The sequence below is a fragment of the Chiloscyllium plagiosum genome, unplaced genomic scaffold (assembly GCF_037043375.1).
Source record: "Chiloscyllium plagiosum isolate Xiang-an unplaced genomic scaffold, Cpla_swu_hap1 HiC_scaffold_6, whole genome shotgun sequence".
Taxonomy (NCBI): domain Eukaryota; kingdom Metazoa; phylum Chordata; class Chondrichthyes; order Orectolobiformes; family Hemiscylliidae; genus Chiloscyllium; species Chiloscyllium plagiosum.
This window is the reverse complement of record NW_028270144.1, coordinates 16,076,192-16,100,226: the sequence shown is the minus strand read 5'-3', so window position 1 is coordinate 16,100,226 and position 24,035 is coordinate 16,076,192. Positions and strand designations below refer to the sequence as shown.

Here is a 24,035-nt window from a genome sequence, read left to right as displayed (position 1 = left end):
TTGTTGGTGAGGACTGTGTTGCTGGTGAGGACTATGTTGTTGGTGAGGACTATGTTGTTGGTGAAGACTGTGTTGCTGGTGAAGACTGTTGTTGGTGAGGACTATGTTGTTGGTGAAGACTGTGTTGCTGGTGAGGACTATGTTGTTGGTGAGGACTGTTGTTGGTGAAGACTGTTGGTGAGGACTATGTTGTTGGTGAAGACTGTGTTGTTGGTGAAGACTGTTGTTGGTGAGGACTGTGTTGTGTGTGAGGGCTGTGTTGTTGGTGAGGACTATGTTGTTGGTGAAGACTGTGTTGTTGGTGAAGACTGTTGTTGGTGAGGGCTGTGTTGTGTGTGTGAGGGCTGTGTTGTTGGTGAGGACTGTGTTGCGGGTGAGGGCTGTGTTGTAGGTGAGGACTGTGTTGCGGGTGAGGGCTGAGTTGCGGGTGAGGGCTGAGTTGCGGGTGAGGGCTGTGTTGCGGATGAGGGCTGTGTTGTAGGTGAGGGCTGTATTGCTGGTGAGGACTATGTTGTTGGTGAGGACTGTGTTGTTGATGAGGACTGTGTGGCTGGTGAGGGCTGTGTTGTTGGTGAGGACTATGTTGTTGATGAGGACTGTGTTGCTGGTGAGGACTGTTTTGCTGGTGAGGACTGTGTTGCTGGTGAGGACTGTGTTGCTGGTGAAGACTGTTGTTGGTGAGGACTGTGTTGTGGGTGAGGGCTGTGTTGCGGGTGAGGGCTGTGTTGTAGGTGAGGGCTGTGTTGTGGATAAGGGCTGTGTTGTGGGTGAGGACTGTTTTGCGGGTGGGGGCTGTGTTGTTGGTGAGGGTGTGTTGAGGGTGAGGACTGTGTTGTGGGTAAGGACTCTGTTGCGGGTGGGGACTGTGTTGTTGGTGAGGGCTGTTTTGCTAGTGAGGGCTGTGTTGAGGGTGAGGGCTGCTTTGCTAGTGAGGGCTGTGTTGAGGGTGAGGGCTGTGTTGTGGGTGAGGATTGCGTTGCGGGTGGGAACTGTGTTGTTGTTAAGGGCTGTTTTGCGGCTGAGGGCTCTGTTGAGGGTGAGGGCTGTGTTGTGGGTGAGGACTGTGTTGCTGGTGAGGACTGTGTTGTTGGTGAGCACTGTTTGCTGGTGAGGACTGTGTTGTTGGTGAGGACTATGTTGTTGGTGAGGACAGTATTGTGGGTGAGGACTGTGTTGCTGGTGAGGACTGTGTCGCGGGTGAGGACTGTGTTGTTGGTGAGGACAGTGTTATCGGTGAGGACTTTGTTGCTGGTGAGGACTGTGTTGCTGGTGAGGACTGTGTTGTTGGTGAGGACAGTGTTGTGTACGAGGACTGTGTTGCTGGTGAAGACTGTGTTGCTGGTGAGGACTGTTGTTGGTGAGGACTGTGTTGCGGGTGAGGACTGTGTTGCTGGTGAGGACTGTGTTGCTGGTGAGGACTGTGTTGTTGGTGAGGACAGTGTTATGGGTGAGGACTTTGTTGCTGGTGAGGACTGTGTTGCTGGTGAGGACTGTGTTGTTGGTGAGGACAGTGTTGTGTACGAGGACTGTGTTGCTGGTGAAGACTGTGTTGCTGGTGAGGACTGTTGTTGGTGAGGACTGTGTTGCGGGTGAGGGCTGTGTTTCAGGTGAAGGCTGTGTTGCGGGTGAGGGCTGTGTTGTGGGTGACGGCTGTGTTGTGGGTGAGGACTGTGTTGCGAGTGAGGACTGTGTTGTTGGTGAGGGCTGTTTTGAGGGTGACGGCTGTGTTGAGGGTGAGGGCTGTGTTGTGGGTGAGGGCTGTGTTGTGGGTGACGGCTGTGTTGTGGGTGAGGGCTGTTTTGCTGGGAGGTCTGTGTTGAGGGTGAGGGCTGTGTTGTGGGTGAGGACTGTGTTGCGGGTGAGGACTGTGTTATTGGTGAGGGCTGTTTTGCGGGTGACGGCTGTGTTGAAGGTGAGGGCTGTGTTGTGGGTGAGGACTGTGCTGCAGGTGAGGACTGTGTTGTTGGTGAGCGCTGTGTTGTGGGAGATGGCTATATTGTGTGTGAGGACTATGTTGTTGCTGTGAAGTAGAAGGAAGATTCTGCCCTTTTATCTGAGCAATAATCATACAGTCACACAACCTTTCACCCTATCTCCATTTTAAGGCGTCTTGCTCCGCTGGTACAATGGGTCACTTTCCATTTGGCAATTTTCTTGACAATCGCTTGACGCTATTTCCTTCCATTAATGTCTCACCCAGACACATCTCAAACAAATGTTTGACACAGCTCAATTATGACTTGACCTGAGTTTCTTTGCCTCATGGCATCACCAGCCTTGCAGGGTCAGCTTCCTATCTTACACATCCACAACGTTTTGCTTTTGTATCTTTCTCCTCAATAACATCTTAATTGCTGGGGCTTCCCACTAGACCCAACTGCATGGACACAGTTCCCATGGTCACCTTGCTTTTAAAGAGCTCTTTGTCTCTGAGCGATACCGTGTTTGCCTCCTATCTCTCTCCCTCTGGAGGTTAGAAACCCTTCAAGTCAGCAAGCAATGTGACAACTATTTCTCCATGTGACTTGCTAGATATTTAGCTGAAATCACATGGCTCCTTGTAATGTTGTGGTTAGATTCAACATTCTGAATTCTGACCTTTAAAAAAAAACAGAGGCCTGATTTCAATCAAATCAATTTTTCCTCCACCTTAGAAATAATAATAAAATGTTGTGAACCGTCAAAATACCACGCAAGCCAATGCAAAATCATCAGATTGTGTGGAACTTAAGCCTTTCAGAACTGTTACCAGTACAACAGTAGGGAGTGTACTGCTGCTTTGTCTGCTAATCATAGAATCCCTACAGTGTGGAAACAGACCCTTCACATCCAACAAGTCCATACTGACCCTCCCAACAGCATCCCACTCAGATGGATTCTCCCACCCTATATTTCCCCCTGACTTACCCATCCCTGAACACTATGGGCAATTTAGCATGGCAAATTCACCTGACCTGCACATCTTTGGATTGTGGGAAGAAACCAGAGCACCCGGAGGAAACCCACACAGATATGAGAATGTGCAAACTCCACACATAGAGTCGCTCGAGGCTGGAATTGAACCTGGGTCCCTGGCGCTGTGAGGCAGCAGTGCTAACCACTGAGCCACCATGCCGCCCAGTGTTCGGACTGCACTGATAATTTTAATGCCACATTCCTGCTAACAGAGATTAAAGATTGATTGCAATGTGTTTGTGTTAAAGGTTATGGTTTGTGATCTTATTATTGTGCTCCAGATTTCGGGAGTCAGACGTGACTGTACCCGATCCCCATTCTGCAAGATTCTCCCAACTTTGAGCATCTATTATCAGGAGATCGTGAGACTCACAATTCAAGCCAACTAACTGTGCCCCTCAGTTTCCAACACCAAGCACTGCACTTTTATTCATTTCAGTGGGAGCCTGTTGGACTGAGGGTACACTGTAGCTATTCTGGACTTCACTACCTTCGGGAGCACAATATTCTGTTAACTCACAGCTCATCTTCCCTTTATCTCTCCTGTAGGTGACCGAGGGCATTGTGCCTGCGATGTGGAGGGAGCTTCTCATGTTGGTCCCCGGGGTCCTGCTGGAGCCCCAGGCTATCCAGGCATACCCGGGGTGGCTGGGCAGCTGGGAGATGAAGGATCACCAGGTCCTTTTGGAGCACCAGGGATTCAAGTAAGTATTCCGACTTTAATCTTATCCCTGGGTTGGGACACCTGTATATGAATCAGTTGTTCAAATGAGGTTCTCTGAATCTCAATCGACTACTTTGTGAATTACCTAATGGAACTTTCACTGCTATTCTTAATATTCATCACAAAGAACAGGATAAGTGACTTGAAAAAAGCAACAAAATTTATTCTTTTATTTTCCTTCAATGCACTTTGAACAGAGAGCATGCCTGGCATGTTGGAATAGGGCAGATGGTATGTGCCCAGCAGGTTGCCACAGAGACAGTATTTCTGTGCTGCATTGAGCAGGACATCAAGCAGAACACCCCTACTTTTCTTGAAAAATAGTATCAAGGGGATTTTTTATATTGACTTGAGAAGACAAACAGGATATTTGCATAATATCTAATCTAAAAAACATAATCTCTTTTAGTCCTGACCCTCTGACAGTGCAGCACTCCCTCAGTACTGAACCTCCGACAGTGCAGCACTCCCTCAGTACTGACCCTCTGACAGTGCAGTGCTCCCTCAGTACTGACCCTCTGACAGTGCAGCACTCCCTCAGTACTGACCCTGCAACAGTGCAGTGCTCCCTCAGTACTGATCCTCTGATAGTGCAGCACTCCCTCAGTACTGACCCTCTGACAGTGCAACACTCCCTCAGTACTGACCCTCTGACAGTGCAGCACTCCCTCAGTACTGACCCTCTGACAGTGCAATACTCCCTCAGTACTGACCCTCCGACAGTGCAGCACTCCCTCAGGACTGACCCTCCAACAGTGCAGCACTTCCTCAGCACTGACCCTCTGACGGTGCAGTGCTCCCTCAGCACTGCTCTGGAATGTTTGCCTGATTTTGCTGAAGTTTCTGGAGAGATACTTGAAGTCACAACCTTAAAGCTCTGAGACAACAGTGCTGCTCACAAAGCCACATCATCATGGTGGCTAATACAATGCAAGTTCTTCGTGATCTGAGGTGCACCTTTAAGCATTACCTGCAATATGTTTTAACTTGACATCTGGGTTTGTCAGTGTTTAACATCGAGCAGACTAAGTGATTGATTTGTTGTTCACATTGTTCCTCACAGGGAGTGACTGGTGAGGCTGGAGCCCATGGCCCTAAAGGACAGAAAGGAGATTCCGTTTTCATCTCCACCATAACCACGAAAGGTAACAGATTGAGGGCAGCCACATGGGGCAGAATGTTTCTCAATTGGCAGCTCAACAAACATCACCTCATGATGCTGCCAAAACAACCAGTCATGTGGTGGATCAAGAGTACATGGTGTGAAAGGTTTGGGAGGTGGGAGGGGTAGAATGATGCAGGCTGGAGTAGGAAATGGAGACATGATGATGATGGAGGGAGGGGTGATGGAAAAGGGAGGGAGGGAGGAAGGAAAAGATGGCAGAAGGAGGAGAGGATGCCTGAGGCTGGGATGGATGGTGCAGGGACAGAGTGAGTGGTGGAGGAGAGGACGCCAGAGGCTGGGATGGATAGTGCAGGGAGAGGGGAAGACAGAGGCTGGGATGGATAGTGCAGGGAGGGGGTGCATGGGGGAGGGGAGGAAGGCAGAGGCTGGGTGGATGGTGCAGGGAGTGGGGGAAGGCAGAGGCTGGGTGGATGGTGCAGGGAGTGGGGGAAGGCAGAGGCTGGGTGGATGGTGCAGGGAGGGGGTGAGTTGTGGAGGGGAGGAAGGCAGAGGGATGGGAAGGGCCACGGAGGATTTTGAGGGCCAAGGGTGTAGATTGTATTACCTTGACAACATAAGTTGCCAATATGAGGACAGGAATGAATTTAAGGGGATATCTAAGCTGCAATGAGACATGTCTCTCAAAAAAAAGTGTATCAGTAGTTTACTTATAAACCTTCAAGACCAGATGTTAAATGAATAGTTTGTGATCTGCTTCATGGGACAGAGATTCACAGATAAGTGAGGAAGTCCATCCTCTGGCGTCAATCTCTACGCTTCCCTCAGTACTACCCATGGCATCCCGTTGTATTCCCTGTGCACTGATGTCCTGTTATCCTGATGTCTGACAGCTCAGAGTCTGCTTTGGCAGAAATCAGGGGCTGCGTTATTGTGGACTTGTGTGAGGGATTCACTTGGTCCTCCCCAAAGATACAGGGAAGACGAATGGAGCTCCCCCTCTGATCTGATGCCTCTCCCTCACATAACAAGGAAACTTCTCCTGTTAGAGAGCAGAGTCTGCGACTGTGGGGCGGTGATGTGCTGACTAGTTGGAGGTAGAGATGGCAGGGAATGTTGGCTGTGTGGCTGTCAGTATTAGATTACTTACAATGTGGAAACAGGCCCTTCGGCCCAACATGTCCACACCGACCCTCCAAAGAGCAACCCACCCAGACCCATTCCCCTACATTTACCCCTTCACCTAACAGTACGGGCAATTTAGTATGGCCAATTCACCTAAGCTGCACATCTTTGGACTGTGGGAGGAAACTGGAGCACCCGGAGGAAACTCACACAGACACGGGGAGAATGTGCAAACTCCACACAGACAGTTGCCTGAGGTAGGAATTGAACCTGGGTCCCTGGCGCTGTGAGGCAGCAGTGCAAACCACTGTGCCACCGTGCCGCCCGTATTGTAGACCTGTGGATGAGAGATGGTGTTCAACTGTTCTGTGTCAGTCCTGAGTGTCAGTGAGTGAGTGCTGTTGGGTGAGTGACAGAGATTGGTGTATGAAGTAGGATGACAAATTGTTGTCATGATGCTATCAAGTGAGAACTCATTCACTGATACTCACACGTGTTTCAAGGTACACATATGTTTGCTCACATTGCTGCCACCACCCCAGTGCAAGTCTTGGGTAGTGGAGTCCCAAGAGATAAGCTCCAATTCCCACTTCAGGCTGTTCCTGGAATATTTCTCCTCCATCAGGAGAAACATTGACTCCCTCTTGGACCCCAAAGTGCAGAGCATCCAGCGGTAATGTCATTAAATTAAGCAATCTTCTGCTTATCCTATTTCTAATGGGGTCATACAGTCATACAGCACAGAAACAGACCCTTCAGCCCAATTCAAATCCTTCAACTGATGTCCCTCCAGCCATGGTTTCAGATGTATAAGCTTCTTTTAATAATCAGAGCCTCTTTAGAGACAGCATGCTGGCTGGAGACCTAATTTCTCAGCCATTCCGCTGGGTCCTCCCCTGAGCATAGCAGGGATGAAGCAGCACTGGAGTAACTCCAGTAGATGAGAACTGATCTACAACTCACAAATCATCAGCCCTGCATCCCCCAACTCAGCTCCAACCAATTTTATGTCCAGGATTTTGGATGGTATTCCATTCATTGTTCTCACGATGAGAAGAATTGACTCACAATTCAGTCACACATACTCAAATTCCAAACACGGTGGAAGTTAACTGTACATGCCTCTTCATGAAGGTTCCAAAGGAGACCAAGGACAGCCAGGATTAACAGGACAACCCGGACAGCCTGGTATTCCAGGAAATAATGGGAAACCAGGCAGACAAGGATATCCAGGAATCCCAGTAAGTTACTGCATTGACTTCCTAATCACCTCTGCAAACCTGACTGAACACATTGTACAGTTTATGGAGCAGATAGATTTTCATATGTCAGGGCGGTGGAAGCAGATTCAAACGTATTTTCCCAATGGGAACTGGATAACTGTTTGGTCAGGAGAAACGTGCAGGATTTCAGGGGAAGTGCAGGGAGAATGAGTCTGATGGCATAGCATTTGCAAAACAAAAAGGCAGCTAGAACACAAAGGAGCGAATGGCTTCATCCTTTGACATGTCATCCTCTGATCCAGCAAAAATGTCACCTGAGCAGTGCTGCTCCCACCTCAGTGACTGTAATCACATCCCCACTCACAGGCTTCACTTCTCTTGACACTGGATTTGCTCAGATTATTCTCCTTTGCAGCTCAGGGCTGTTGTTGTAAATGTATTGATGGTCCTCCACATGCTGCAGCCACAGATGGTTTATGCACATCAGTTGCTCTTTCTGCTGCATGTGCTGAAGCTGCGGTTTTGCCATTGGATGCATTGTAGTTGCTGTGCTGCTGCTGAATTTGTTGCAGCTGTGTCGCGTTGTTGTATGTACTCAATGTGCAATGTGTGTTGCAGCTGCACTGGTTGCTATTAAACTTGCTGCAGCTGCTGTGTTGACGTTTTATGCACTGGATGTGCTATTGTTGCTATTCTATGTGCTGTAAGTGCAGTGCGCTGTTCCATGTGGTGAAGCTGCAATGTTGCCATTGAATAAGCTGTAGCTGCAATGTTGCTAAAATGTGTAATGCATGGCTACATTTACACCTATTGGAAGTGCATTACCGCTGTTTTGTGTGTTGCATGTGCAGTGTTGTTGTATTTGCTTCAGCTGGTGTGTTACTGTTGTATGCACTGGAGCCGCAGTGTTGTATGTGTTGGAGCTGCAGTGTTGTATGCACTGGAGCCGCAGTGTTGTATGTGTTGGAGCTGCAGTGTTGTATGCACTGGAGCCGCAGTGTTGTATGTGCTGGAGCTTTAGTATTGTGTTGTATGTTTTAGAGCTACAGTGTTGTCTGTGTTAGAACTACAATGTTGATATTGAATGCATTGGAACTGTGGTGTTATGTTGCATGTTTTGGAGCTGCAGCATTGTATGCAGTTGAGCAACGGTGTTGTGTCATATCTATTTGAGCTGCGGTGTTGTGTTGTACATGCTGGAGCTGCAGTGTTGAACATGCTGGAGCTGCAGTGTTGAACATGCTGGAGCTGCAGTGTTGAACATGCTGGAGCTGCAGTGTTGATACTGTAGGCATTGGAGCTGCAGTGTTGTACTTGCTAGAGTGATAGTGTTAATATTGTAGGCATTGGAGCTCTGGTGTTGCACTGTATGCATAAAGCTGCAGTGTTGATGTTGTATGTATGTTTCAGTTAGAGTGCAGCACAAGCTGATGTGGTCAATCCTGAGTGAGTAGCAGGGCAATGACCAATATTATCGATGAACTCAGCATAGATGTCTTTCCAGATCTGAGCTCTGAAGACCCCCCTGGCCCTACCCCAGTCTCCTCTGCACCAGCAGTGATGGCCAAGCGGACAGGTGTTCATGCTCTAAACTCTGGAATGACCTCCCCAAACCTCTCAGCCTTTAGAATGATCCTTTAAATCCATCTCATTGACCAAACTTGTCTTAATTTTTGGGAAAATGTTACTTTGTTATAGGTGCTGTACAGATGGGAAGTGCCACTTACTCAACTTCTCCCTGTATAAGATATGGTGACCCTAAGATTAAACTGACCACCAGTTCCGCCCTCCCACCCCACCCCACCCCACTCTCTCTCTCTCTCTGTCTCTCGTTGGACTGATAGGGTAATGGTAGCGTTACCTTTTATAGATGGGAGTTGTTTTTTGCTAAGATGCTGTTGTGTAGATGCCTGGTCAGTTGTCTGAACAGATGATATAACCTGTATTCCAGGGCGATGCTTTGGAAGGTTACCCTGGTGATGTTGGTAGCCCGGGTGTCCCGGGCAGAAAAGGAATCCCAGGGAGACCTGGCCTGCCAGGGGTTGGCATTCAGGGACCTCGGGGAAGACCAGGGCCTCCTGGTGACTTTGGACCTGCTGGTACACCAGGAATTCCAGGACTTCCAGGCATCCCTGGAACTCCAGGTAAGTGTTGCACCTTCCAGGCCTTAACTCCACCAATGTTTGCATAGCTAAGAAACTTTCCTTTAAATAGAAGGCACAAAGTTGAGGGCTTCCAAAACATGCCCCAGTGTTGCACCAATTGGGACTATACTGGCATTCTTCACCCATATTTCCTTTTGATCTCTTTGTTCAATTGGTATCAGGCCTCATTCTGATGGCCTGCTGCTGACTCCTATCAGGGGTGATTCTGTGATTGGATATCCCAGTGAATCTTAGGTGAGCACTCCATAATGACAGGTCTGGCTTGTTTTAATGGAAAGAGTGTCACAGGGCTTGGGCTCACAATGTCCAAAGATCTGTCTTCTCCAAGAAACTGGCCTGAGCACCAGATTGCCCTGGTTTTCCACACCTTTCTCCAATATTTATTTTGAGACGATGAGGTGACTCTGGGAAGCTAACCACCTCTTGTACCGGAGAGAGTGGAAACCTAGTTTCAGAACATGAGACTGAGTGTCGCCAGTGCTATCACAAAAGATCAGATTTACCAAATCCTGTTTCACCAGTTGCTAACTAGTTTGTCAATGCCCTCTGGGTTGAACAAGAGCCAGGGAGAAGATTATAAATCTTATGAAGAACATTCCAAGACATTCTCCATAAAAATCTCCGTGAAAGTGACATGTAAATTGTTATCTTTAGTGAGTGTTTTTAACCTTGTTACCACCCCATTCAATATCATTAAAATTTCCACTTGTTTCTGTTGAATGGTAGGTGACTGCATTGACAGACAGGAAATCCTGCCGGTGGGCAGTGGTATCCCAGGATTCCAACCAGGTAGAGGATACCTATCCATCTCCAATTAATCATCTTTTACCTGCTTATCTTTCTCTGATACTGACATCAATCAGCACAGTCCAGAAGGACACCCGGAGAGTGAGAACTGAGTGCCAGGTCCTCTGGTTGGTGTATCAGTGACAAAGTGGGGTCACAGCTCTCCCTGGGACCTTGAAAAGGGGACATTGATGGGAAATGGACAATTGGCACAGGGCATGGATAATGACAGAGGGGCTATTGAGGTAGAAACTAGAACATAATTTAACTGAGAATTGGAGAAGTATTTAAAAAGAGAAAAAAATGGGTAAAAGGAAAATTAATGTAATTAAATTGCACAGCTTCACTTGAAGATTGGTACAATGGATTGAATGGCCTCCTGCTCTTTAATCTCTGTGATTCTATATGGAAATAAATTGTTTGCATGATTGAGGGCTAAGGGTATTGTTTTTGTTCCTTTGTATACCTCTGTTTAGTTTAGCGATATTGGCTCCATGTAATTGGTACAACAGAGTCGAGTCTTACCTCTGACTTAAAATCCTCAACGTTTAGGCATAAAGCTACAATGGGAGAGCCATTCGTATCCAGCCCAGCATGACGCTAACACACAGGGCAAGTAAACCTCAACAGCCCCTCTATCATTAACTATGTTCTGTGATAACAGACTGACTAACAAGATAACAGACGGGCAATCACAGACTGCAGACATCTGATTTCCTGACCTATACCCACTGGTGTAATAATTGTTATCTTGTGTTCACAGCTACTGGGCAAATCTTGGAGTCCGAATGACACATTATAATGAACTGTGTTCGATACCGAGTTAGATTAGATTAGATTCCCTACGGTGTGGATACAGGCCCTCCGGCATAACAAGTCCACACCAACCCTCCAAAGAGTAACCCACCCAGACTCATTTCCCTACATTCACCCCTGCCTAACACAGTGGGCAATTTAGCATGGCCAGTCTACCTGACCAGTACATCATTTGACTGTGGGAGGAAACTGGAGCACCCAGAGGAAATCAATGCAGACACGGGGAGAATGTGCAAATTCCACACACAGTCGCCCGAGGCTGGAGTCAAACCTGGGTCCTTGGCGCTGTGAGGCAGCAGTGCTAACCACTGAGCCACCGTGTCACATTGAGGGTCAGTGGATGTATATCACCTGGACAGCAATGAATCAAGAACCCAGCCCAGCACCACATTTTCAGGGGCAATTATGATGGACAATATACCTGCCGAGGCAATGATGCTCACATCCAGCACGTATGCATGTACATTGTGCATTTCATTATTAATCCATAAAAGGGTTTTGATTTTTGGGGTCTACACTGAATTTGTGGAGATTAATTTGTGTTGTTTGTGAATCTTTACAGCAATTCCCTGTGGAACTCCAGGACTTCCAGGACTGAGGGGCCCACCAGGTTTGCCCGGAGATAAAGGTATAATGTTTTAGACTGACCTCGATCCCAGGGACAGGTCGTGATTGACACCAACTCACGTAAAGCTATTGGGCCCTCTCACTTCAAAACTATTTTTATGTTGCAGGTGAGAAAGGTCCACAGGGATTCCCAGGATTATCCCGACCAGGATACCCAGGAAGGAAAGGTTATGTTGGTGCTCCAGGGCCAGGAATTCCAGGGCCACCAGGTTATTCTTCCCCATTGCTGTAGTATTTGAAGTGAAGATGTGGTGGAACCATGGATCAGGAAGTGACCATTTGTTCCCTTAACCTTGTTTTAACAATAGTTGGTCTGTGACCTAATTCCAAATACATACCTTGGTTCTATAGTTTTATTACCCTTACCCTTAAGGCATTTGACACAGTTTTAATATGACAGATAATTTTGCTGGATCATTTCATACAGTCAGAGATTCAGTTAAAAGTCTAGCCACATTGTGTCCATCCTATTGAAGGCAGTGGGACATGGATCCCTCTGAATGATTAATTCTGGATTTCTGTCTGCCTTCTAACTGAAAAAGCAAAACTTCTTTATAGGTTATATTCGTTTCTCTTTCTCTCTCTCTCTCTCTCTCTGTCTTATCTCTCTGTTAATTTAGGACAGCTCTATTTTAATTGGTTTATGGCCAAATTAAACTCACTGATTTCTTATTGACACCATTTTAGGTGTCAGCCCGTGAAATTGATCAGGAATCATTGAATGAACTGAATTCCTCTTCGGTGCAATATTTTAATAAGCTGGATGGAATCTGTAGCTGGATTCAATGCTGCAAGAAGAAAGATATATCACGTGTCTAGATTCCATTAGTTGTTCTGCATTTAAAGTTTAATAGTGTTTGTTCCTTTAAAAAACAAGAGCCAGGAAGTTATGATGGAGCTGTATATAATGTTGGTTAGGTCACAGCTGGAATACTTGTACAGTTCTGGTCACTATAAGAAGATGTGATTGCACTTGACAGGGTACAGAGGAGATTCCCCAGGATATTGTCTGGGCTGGAGTTATGAAGGGAAATTGGATATACTGGGGTTATTTTCCTTGGAGCAGACAAAGTTGAAGGGAGGGGCTGGTGGAATCTGACTGAAGTAAGCAAAGTTCTGATGGGTAGAGAGTAGAAAGGGAGAAAATGCTCCTCTTTGTAGAGGGTTCAGTAACCAGAGGGGTACAGTTCTAAGGCAAGGAGTAGGAGATTTAGAGGGGATTTGGGGAAAGGCTTTTTTCCAACCCAGAGTGTTACGGCTCCCTAGAACTCATTGCCTAAAAGGGAGGAAGCTATCAAGATATTTAAGAAGTATTCAGATGAACACTTGAAATGTCATTGAATACAAGACTCTTGGGAAAAGAGATTAGAATAGATGGATGTTTGATGATTGGCAAACAATGGGCCAAAGGGCCTCTTTCTGTGCTGTCAAAACTCTTTGAGTTTACGCGTTGCAATGTAGGCCTCATCCAGAAAAAAAGATGGCAGATTTTGCTCTCAAAAGGTCGTTCATGAAACAGATTTGTCTTCATGACAAACTGACAATTCCATATTAACTTCTACTGAGCCCAACTACTTCTTTGCAGATCTGTTATTAAACATTATTACTGTGATGGTGGAAGTTGGGCTCAACATTTAATGAAATCCTTACAGGGAACTGGATGAACATTTGAAGAGAGAAAATCTCCAGGAATGTGGGAAAAGAGGAGTGGATGAGGACTGAGTTGGATTGCTCTTCCAGAGAGCTGGCATAGGTTCAATGGACTTATAACACTGTTAACTGCAATTCCATTGTACAGTGAGGGACATCACCTCATATCCCACCTATCTTTTTGCACAGTGATATTACCACCCTTACAATGTTCAAAGTCAATCGCTGCTTGAGATAACAACTTGTTCCAGAGGCTGATGGTCATCTTGAAACCTGAAGCTGCATCATGTCTTGATGTAGTGAAACAAGTTCTCCCACATCTCATTCACTAACCAATGAGAAACAATCCACAGGGTCAAGGTATAGCTCTTGAAATGCTTCAGTTAGGTTTTCCTAAAACTGAAGTTGCAGCTCCCTGATCCCATGGTGCTACATCGAAGTATATCAACCAATGAACACACACTTAACATGTCAAAAGTTTTCATGGAATATTCTTGTATGAATGGAATTTAAAAATTTTCATTTTTGTGATCAATTTGCTTTCTAGATCTGTAATCCCATCCAGCCTCACATCTCAGTGAGATATCTGCATCTCCCTAATTTTCTCTTCGGCATTCCTGATTTCTATCATTGCACCATTGGTTTCTCTGCCTTTAGTCACTTGAGCTGCAGATGTTTGAGAATTTTATTCCTTAATAGCTCAACCTCTTTATCCTTCTCTCTCTCTCTCTCTTTCTCTCTCCCCTTTTCATGTTACCTCTTAAAAATGCATTCTTCAGTCAGATTTTTAATCACCTGTCCTAATAACTCAAGTGGCTCGGTCTTCTTTGTTGGTCACCCCTGTGAAAAACCTTGGGATGAATTACTGTGTTAAATTTATGGTGCTCTTCATAAACATAGGCGTCGATCATTGAGTTATTTGGTTAAAGGGTTAAAAGAAGGATTTTAACGTGGTCAATCCTCCTGTAGGTTTTGTTGGGCCCCGTGGAGATCCCGGTTCACCAGGCCCACCTGGGTCAACTGGGAATACTGGGCTTCCGGGACTACCGGGAAGGCCAGGAGCAACTGGTGAAAAAGGCTTGCCCGGAGATGCAATTGGGGCAGTGCCGGGATACCCTGGGGAACCAGGCCAACCAGGTCATCCAGGATCCAAAGGAGAAAAAGGAGATGCCGGAGGAATTGGATGGAAAGGCAAGCAATAGCTAGCATTATTATTCGTTTATTAAGTTCTGGGCTTCATGCTTCAGGAAGATTGTCAGAGCCATGGGGAGAGAGCAGAAAGGATTGATATTTGGTAAAAAAGGATGAGCAACTTCCCTTAATGTAATGAGAGTGGAGAAACTGGGATTGTCCCTGAAACAGCAGTGAGAGATAACCATAGTTCAGAAAAATCAGATGTAGAGTCATAGAGTCATAGAAATGTACAGCAAGGAAACAGACCCTTCAGTCCAACTCGTCCATGCTGACCAGATATCCCAACCCAATCTAGTCCCATTTGCCTGCAAATGACTCATATCCCTTTAAACCCTTCCTATTCATATACCCATCCAAATGCCTTTAGTGTTGCAACCGTACCAGCCTCCACCACTTCCTCTGGCAACTCAATCCATACCACCCTCTGCATGAAAAAGTTACCCCTTAGGTCCCTTTTATATCTTTCCCCTCTCACCCTAAACCTATGCCCTCTAGTTCTGGACTCTCCCACCCCAAGGAAAGGACCCTGTCTATTTATCCTGTCCATGCCCCTCATGATTTTATAAACCTCTAAAAGGTGAACTCTCAGCCTCTGACGTTCCAGGGAAAACAGCCCCAACCTATTCAACCTCTCCCATAGCTCAAATCCTCCAACCCTGGCAACATCCCTGTAAATCTTTTCTGAACCCTTTCAACATCCTTCCAATAGGAAGGACACCAGAATTCTATTTGGGTAAAGATAAGACATAGCAAGCAGAGATATCAAGCTACCTTCCCTCTAGCTCTTTCTCTTCTGCAAGACTCTCCAAGATTTGTGCCCAGTAGTGACTTCCGAAGCTGGACGATAACACTGGAAATGTCTTTGGTACAACTGATTGACACACCTGGATCCTCAGTGGCTGAGCAACTACAATTTAGAGTGAGTGTTGGCAATAATGTGTAGGTCTCCTAATAATAACTTAACTGCAGGACAAAGCAAACAGAAAAAAAGAATAGGGACTTGTAAGAAGCGTACTGCAACTCCATCCAAATGTACTGCAATAATTAAGAATGATTTTAATCTTCATATAGATTGGATGAATCAAATTGCGAAGATCGCTGGAAGATGAATTGATAGAATCCACTCGGGTGAATTTTTGAACATAGTATGCTCCATGCCAACCAGAGTACAGGCTGTTTAAGACTTTGTAATGTGCAATGAGACAGGATTTACTAATGACCTCCCAGTAAAGGCAATAGTGATCATAACACAAAATAATTTACATTTATTTTAAGGATAAGATGTACGTATCTAAGCCTTAAGTTTAGGTAGTTACAAGATTATGGAGATGGAGTTGGCTCAAGCGACCTGAGAAAATAAGATTGAGAAGCAGTGATGGACATTTAAGGCAACACTTTGTAACTCCTTCGATATATTGCATTGGGAAAGCTGCACCATCCATGGAAAAATGAAGAGTTTAAGGGTGGTATCAAATTGAAATTATATGCAGCAGTACTGGGGAAATGAGTGAAGGCTCAGATTGGACAGATTCACAAAGCATTGTCTTGTCTTTAGGTGCGGATGGAGTACCGGGAGTTAAAGGGCTCAGTGGTGAAGAAGGCAAACCAGGGCTACCTGGCCCTACAGGAGTTCCAGGAGTGAGGGGAACACCTGGGGCCAAGGGGCAGGATGGGTCACCAGGGTTACAAGGGATACCTGGTTTTCCAGGCCCTCAAGGTAAGCACCAATAAATGTCTGTGGTTGAGAAAACTCAGGAAAGCTGAGCAGAAAGACAACATTAATGTCAACCCGCTCTTTACTCACCTAACTATCAGAAAGTTCATGCGCTGTTCTAGAGTTTTAAATTCAGGTTGACACTCCTGGTGCAGTACTGAAGGAAAGCTTCACTGTTCCAGGGGCTGGTATTGAGAGAGACTTGGATAGTCAGACAGTCAATGTTGAGACACAGCTGCTCTATCAGAGCGCCAGTACTAAAGGAGTACTGCTCCATGGGAGGTCAGTACTGAACAAGTGCTATCCATTCAGAGGAACAGCATTGAATAAGCATTACACTGTTGGAGCTCAGTATTGAGGAATTTACTTAATTTGTTCATGAGATGTGAGAGGCCAGTAATTATTACTCATCCCTAATTGCTGAGAGGCAGGGTTGGAGTCACATATACATCAGATCAGGTAAAGAGGGCAGTCTTCCTTCCTCACGGGACGTAAGGAATCTTTTTTTAATGACAACCAATGATGGTTTCATGGTCATTTGTAGGCTATATTTTTTTTCACAATTTAATTGAATAGAAATATCATAACCTTTCCTTATTGTAACAAACCTTTGTCCCCAGAACATTAGCTGGGATCAAAGTCTCAGTATTGAGGGAGTGCTGCACTATCAGAGGGTCAGTATTGAGGGAGCGTTGCATTGTCAGAGGGTCAGTTTTGAGGGAGTACTGCACTGTCAGAGGGTCAGTGCTGAGAGAGTGCTGCACTGTTAGAGAGTCAGTACGGGGGGAGTGGTGCAGTGTCAGAGGTTCAGTACTGGGGGAGTGCTGCACTGTCAGAGGGGCAGCACTGGGGGAGTGCTGCACTGTCAGAGGGTCAGTGCTGAGGGAGTGCTGCACTGTCGCAGAGTCAGTGCTGAGGGAGTGCTGCACTGTCAGGGGGTCAGTGCTGAGGGAGTGCTGCACTGTCGCAGAGTCAGTGCTGAGGGAGTGCTGCACTGTCGCAGAGTCAGTGCTGAGGGAGTGCTGCACTGTCGCAGAGTCAGTGCTGAGGGAGAACTGCACTGTTACAGGGTCAGTGCTGAGGGAGAACCGTCAGAAGGTTAGTACTGAGGAAGCATTGTCAGAACGTCTGTATTGAGGGAATACTGCTCTGTAATACTGTGAGTACTGAGAGAATTTCACATTGTCAGAAGTGCCAGGTTTCACATAGATTGCTAAACGGAAGTCTCGTCTGCCTTCTCAATTGGAGATTAAGGAAACAAACATTAGTTTGGAGAAGAGGCGGCGGGGGGGGGGGGGGGGGGGGGGGGGGGGGGGGGGGGTTGGGGTCTTCTCTTTAATGTGTTGGTAAATGTTTATTCCTCAAACAATATCAACAAACAGATCACCCAGTCATTCTTGGGAGTTTGTGAGTTTTGATTTGTTTTATTTGATTTGTTATTATTGTCACGTACCAAGATACAGTGAAAAGTATTTTTGTGCGTGCTAATTAGGCAAATCACATCTTACATAATTACATCAGGCTAATAGAACAGAATGCAGAATATAGTGTTACAGCTGCAGAGAAGGTACAGAGAAAGATCAACTCTAAATATGAGAGATTTGTTAATAAGTCTGATAGCAACAGGGAAGAAGCTGTTCTTGAATCTGTTGGTACGTGTTTTCAAACTTTCGTAGGGTCTGCCTGATGGAAGAGGGTGGAAGAGAGTCTAAGTGGGGTGGCTGGGGTTTGTAATTATGTCGGCTGCTTAGCCAAAGCAGCAGGAAGTGTAGATAGAGTCAATGGAAGGCAGGTTGGTTTTCGTGTTGAACCTAATTGACTACATTTCATAAAGTGTTTCATTGATTGATGCATTTCACAACACCCTGGGGTAGCACTATCAAAAAGTAAGTTTTTTTTCTTCCCTTTATCTCATTGTGTGCTGCCTTAAAACACAATTGCCTCATGGTGAACTGAAGCACAATTAATCAAGTTGTTAATCTGCAGGGCCTTTCTGTAGTTCCAAGCTTCTAGATCCAGCTTCTAGAGACTGGGGATATTAGGCAGGTTGGGGTTTAGTAATTGTTGGTGCCCATCTCCCCTATCTATCACCTCTCTGGAATTAAACCCAAAGAAAGGTAAACACAGCATACAGCTTTCATCAGGAACTATCTGCTGGCAATTCATTCCCTATCCCATTTACCCCTTCCATCTGCCATCAATGATGTTGTAGCAGGTTGGTATTCCATTGCAATTCATGCACAGGATCTGATAATCACTGACAAAACCAGCATTATTGCCCATTCCTAATTCCCAAAAGTCTGATTCGTAAACCAGATGGGTTTATATCATCATCTGATAGTTTCATGGTCACAATCATGATTATAATTTTGAATTCCTGTCTTATATAATGAACTGAATTTAAATTCTTAAATCCAGTTCTTCAAATTATTAATCCCAAACATAACCATGATCTTTAAAAAGCTGGCAGACGAGATAGTTGATACACTGGCTTTAATTTTCCAAACTTTCCTAGATTCAGGGAAGATTCCATAAGTTTGGACACCAAGAACGTATCCCTTTTATTCAAAAAGGGAGGGAGATAGACAGCAGGAAGTTACAGATCAAACACCTGAACATTTGTTGTAAGAAAGAAGTTAAAAACTATTATTAAAGATGTTAGAGCAGAGCACTTAGAAAAATTCACAGCAATCAGGTAGAGTCAACATGGTTGTGTTGAAAGGAAATCATGTTTAATCAATTTATTGGAGATCCTTTAGGAGCTGACATGTACTGTCGAAAAGGGGGAACTGGTGGAGGGAATGCATTTAGATTTCCAGAAGGCACTTGATAAGGTGCCACATTCAGAAAATGAAAGCTCATAGTGTAGGGGTCAACATATTGGCATAGACTGAAGATTAGGAGAAAATGAGGACTGCAGATGCTGGAGATCAGAGCTGAAAAATGCTAGGTTGGATGCTTTTTTGGAAGTTGAGAGTGTGTTGCTGGAAAAGTGCAGCAGGTCAGGTAGCATCCAAGGAGCAGGAGAATCGACATTTCTGGCATAAGCCCTTCTTCAGGAATGAAGATTGCCTGGTTAAGGTGAAACACAGAGTAGGCATCAATGAGTCATGTTTTGGTTGGTCCACAGGGATCAATAATAGCCTCTCAACTTCTTATAATTTATATAAATGACTTAGATGAAGAGAGTGAATAAATGGTTGTTAAATTTGCTTACAACAAAAAGATGCATAACAAGCCAAACATATGCAGGCTAGGTGGATTCGCCATGTTAAAATTGTCTGTCGTGTTCAGGTATGTGCAGGCTAGGTGGGTTAACCATGGTAAGTACAAGTTTACAGGGCAACGATAGGGGGTGAGTCTGGGTTGGATGCTTTTTTTGGAAGTTGAGAGTGTGTTGCTGGAAAAGCACAGCAGGTCAGGCAGCTTCCGAGGAGCAGGCGAATCGACATTTCGGGCCAGAACTCTTCATCAGGAATCCGGTCCGAAACATCAATTCTCCTGCTCCTCAGATGCTGCCTGACCTGCTGCACTTTTCCAGCACCACACTCTCGACTCTGACCTCCAGCATCTGCAGACCTCACTTTCTCCCTGCTTTTTTGGAAGGTCAGCGTGGACTTGATGAGCTGAATGGTCTCACACTGTAAGGGTTCTATGATTCTAACAAAGCAAATTATGAACAGGATTCTCAAAGCGCTATCGAGGTGTGGATAGGTTAAGTGAATGATCGAAGATGTGGAATTAGTATATAATGTGGGAAAGCGAGATATGTGAATTTTGACAGGAAGAGTAAAAAAATGTTATTATCTAAATGAGAAGGATTGATATGTCCTGGTGCATGAATTGAGTACAGTATGCAGGTAATTAGGAAAAGTAATTGAATATTATTGTTTCTTGAATGCAAAAGTTTGGAGTTTATGCTCCAGTTATACATGGCATTGGTAAGACCACATCTGGATACTTTATATAGAATCGGTCTCTTTATTTAAACAAAAGTATATAAATGCATGGAAAGCAGTTCAGAGAAGGTTTACCAGTCTTATATCTGGAATGGGAGGATTGTTTTATGAGAAAAGGTTGGACAGGGTAGGTCTGTATTGGAGCTGGGGAAAATAAGAAAATAAGATTTAATTGAAACATGGAAGGTCCTGGGGATCTTGATAGGTGGAATGCAGAAAGGATGTTACCTCTTGTAGAAGAATCTGGAACGAGGGCTTACTCTCTATACATAAGGAATTCTTATATTTTTAAAGCAATTGTAGAGATAGATTCTTGATGAGTAAGAAGGTGAAAGATTTTTGGAATGAGGACTTGTTAGATCAGCCATGATCTTATTGAATGGCAGAGTAAGCTCAAAGTGCCAACTAGTCTATTGTGTGGCTAATCTTGGAGATTCATATGTTATAGGAATTTGGTCAATTGGAAATTTCAAATTGTGGATAGATGATGTCAATGAAAATGGAAATGGTTATTCCTCTGATTGGTCTGTGCGCTGTGAGGAATGTGCACCAGTCACAGGATTAACACTGAAAGCTCTATTGTCTCATCTTTTGAACATAACAGTTTTAGTATGTCCACCTCCTCCTCATTATAAGACCATAAGACCATAAGATATAGGAGCGGAAGTAAGGCCATTCGGCCCATCGAGTCCACTCCGCCATTCAATCATGTCTAGCACTTCAAGCTCTTCTCCATTTACCCCCCTCCTCTGTCATCCCTCCCCCTGCTCATCCAGTCCTTCCTCCTCCTCTCCTCTCACCTACTCACTTTCCTCTGTCTTCTCGTTCCAATGCATCTCCAGCCTCCTCCTGTCCCTCCACTCTCTGGCTTCTCTTCTTTTTCCATCTCTCTCTTCCCTCCTCTTCTCTTCTCTCCTCTCCTCATCCCTCTGACTAATGACGATTTGTTACGTTTCAGGTTCTTTTGGTTTCAAAGGGGATCGTGGTGACAGAGGGCCCCCAGGCCCAGCTGGAATGAAAGGTTTGCCTGGAATTCCTGGTATCCAGGGACCCCGGGGGGATGAAGGATTCCCCGGATCCCCTGGTCGCTTCGGAGTGGATGGTCTGCCAGGTCTTGATGGCCTGAAAGGTAACAAGTAACTGGAAATCATTTCAACCAGTTCTACTGAATAAATACTGATACTGATAAACCAATCCCTCTGAATTAAAGAGTGTAAAATTCCCCTTTTGTGTGTTTGCTGTGTTGAGGGGGTAAACAAATGAATTTAATGCTCTTTTTTCAATGGAGATTAACTGGAGAACCTCAGGCCTGTTACTCTGCTTCCCCCCTTGTGACCTTTACTGAGGTAAAACAATACCTCATACTGGGTATTGAACTATATCATCAATCTGTGACCTTCACTGGGGTATAACTTTATGCCCATTCTGTGACCCACACTGAGGTTTAAGACTATGTGCTCATTTTGTGACCCACACTGACGTGTATAGTGCAATACCTACAATGCGGTATAACATTATACCCCAGACTGTAAACCACTTGAAGTATAGTACTATACCCCATTCTGTGCACCACACTGGGCGATAACACTACAGGCTGACTTCTTAATGCACAATATTGTTCAGCTCTGTATCAGTTCCCTTGCCGTAACGTGTTTACAGTTAGGATATTGCTAGTCCACTATCAGCTGGTTCTGAGCTCTCCAACTGACACGATGGCATTGTATTCATTCATACATCGAGTCAACAGCATGGAAACAGACCCTTCGGTCCATCCAATTCATGCCGACTATAATCCCAAACTAAATTAGTCCCACCTGCCTGCACGTGGTCCATATCTTTCCAGACATTTCTTATTTATGTACTTATCCAAATGTCATTTGAACATTGTAACTGCATCCACATCCATCATTTTCTCTTCCTTTAGGTCTGAAAGGTTCTCCAGGAATGGCGGGGTTCCCCGGTGTTGAGGGGTTTCAGGGTCGACCTGGCCTGCCCGGCTTGAAGGGAGAAGCGGGATCCCCTGGAATTATAGGGAACTGGGGTTCAACTGGAGTGAAGGGTATTAAAGGTAAGAGTCAATCTACAACAGTATCCTTCCTCTGAGCTAATGTTTGTGAGCTGTCTGAATAACACTCTCATGAAGAGTGTTATTAAAGAAGCTATTAAAGAAGCTGAGACCTGCCTGTACCTTTGAGTTTGGTATGTACCTCTTATAGTAAGAGGTGATTTATAGGTAGATTATAGACTGATGTTCAGCACAGGGAGAGCTGCAGTATCAGAGGTTTCATTGTGCAACTGAGATCTCAGACTGATAAGAAACCCATGTTCAAAACAAAATGTAGCAAAGTTCGGTCTGGAACATGGCTAACTAGTGCTTCTTGAGTCCTTTTTATCTGAGGTTGGATGGCAGAATTCCATCTTCACACATTATGTGTACAACTGTTCAGGAAATCCGACAGATTCCTGGCACATCCCATTTCCATTCAGCGGATTTCTGTACCTCTCATCCATGCTCCCAGGTTCCGCCTATTCCATTCCAAGGAATGCAGCCTGGAATGCTCAGTTTACGATTCACATGCAGAAAGATGAAGCCAGTGCACAGATCCATCAATATAGCTATCCTTAACATCCAGAAAGCATTTAATGCATCAGTCTGGCTCTCAGGTTTTGTTATATGCCAATCTGATTTCCTCAGCCTTTCCCCACCACAAACCTCACAGCAAAACGTCGCTCTTTGGGTAATGGAGAATTAGAGAGCGCATCGGACCCAGACTAGAGGTTTAGAAGGATGCTAGGAAGCTGGGGAGTAAGGAGGTGCAGGGAGGATGAAAGATTTGGAATTATATTGCACATAGAACCTATTATGTATATAGCTGCATTATGGCAGACACTAAAGGAATCAAACTGATCCAATCCTCAGCTCCACTTATTGGGCACATGCCATTCATGGATGGGTGCCTCATCGGAAACAAAGGCTTTGTGCAGGTGGCAGATTGTTGCAGAGTGATGCTGTCTTATTTATGATCATAGGTGACCGTGGACAAACTGGACCTCCAGGACCACCCCCACCTATCGAACCTGCCATGATGGTGAGAGTGAAGGGGGAGAAAGGAGACGACGGTTTGCCTGGGGAACCCGGATTTGTTGGTCCCAGAGGTAAGTACTGCCATAATATAAAAACTGAAACAAAAAATGAATATTTGATGTTGTTATCTGGTTTTGTGCACAGTTGCATTTTGCCTCTGATTCCAGGTATAATCCTGTATCTTCCCCACATTGTTTCGAACACTTTTCCCAGTCTGTGTTGCTGTTTGATTGAACCCTGTCAAACATCGTGTGGACATGAGACCTTTTTTTGTACTCAGCCATTTGTAGGACCTTGGAATGAACTGCTTAAAGGGGCAGTGGAAGCAGTTTCAATAACTTTCACAAGGAAATTAGAAAGGAAATAATGGCAGGACAATGGGAAAAGTTTGATTTGATTTATTATCATTACATGTACCTAGGTACAGTGAAAAGTTTTGTTTTGTGTGCAGTACAGGCAGATTGTACCATACAAGATGCATTCAGGTAATAGAACAGAGCGAGGAATACAACGTTATGGCTGCAGAGAAAGTGCAGAAAGAGTGAGGTCAACATTAAATTTAAAATTTGAGAGATCCATTCAGAAATCTAATAACAGCGTGAAAGAAGCTGTTCTTGAATCTGTAGGAACATGTGTATGAGCTTTTGTATCTTCTGCCCAATGGAAGAGGTAGTTAGCGAGCATCACTGGAGTGGGAGGGGTCTTTAATGATGTTGGCTGCCTTCCCAAGGCAGTCGGAAGTATAGATGGAGCAGGGGATATGACACAATTTGAATAGCTCGTTCAAAGACACAGTTCAGGCACGATGAGCTAAATGACCTGTATCAGTCTTTGAATCTGAACTGTTTTTTTGACTCTTTATTTTAATTCTTTATACACTCAGATTGAC

At 45.1% G+C, this 24,035-nt stretch overlaps 1 protein-coding gene across 1 annotated transcript in view; it reads left to right on the top strand.

Annotated features, from left to right (window-relative positions):
• Positions 1 to 24,035, top strand: part of LOC122550471 (uncharacterized) — a 256,060-nt gene that overhangs the window by 162,879 nt on the left and 69,146 nt on the right. The window contains exons 22-33 of the mRNA XM_087987905.1: positions 3,505 to 3,659; positions 4,743 to 4,824; positions 7,062 to 7,168; positions 9,102 to 9,294; positions 10,042 to 10,104; positions 11,480 to 11,545; positions 11,652 to 11,753; positions 14,164 to 14,385; positions 15,944 to 16,105; positions 21,020 to 21,190; positions 21,986 to 22,129; positions 23,092 to 23,217. Coding sequence (XP_087844031.1) covers positions 3,505 to 3,659; positions 4,743 to 4,824; positions 7,062 to 7,168; positions 9,102 to 9,294; positions 10,042 to 10,104; positions 11,480 to 11,545; positions 11,652 to 11,753; positions 14,164 to 14,385; positions 15,944 to 16,105; positions 21,020 to 21,190; positions 21,986 to 22,129; positions 23,092 to 23,217 — 1,593 coding nt within the window. The remainder of the gene's footprint in view (positions 1 to 3,504; positions 3,660 to 4,742; positions 4,825 to 7,061; positions 7,169 to 9,101; positions 9,295 to 10,041; positions 10,105 to 11,479; positions 11,546 to 11,651; positions 11,754 to 14,163; positions 14,386 to 15,943; positions 16,106 to 21,019; positions 21,191 to 21,985; positions 22,130 to 23,091; positions 23,218 to 24,035) is intronic.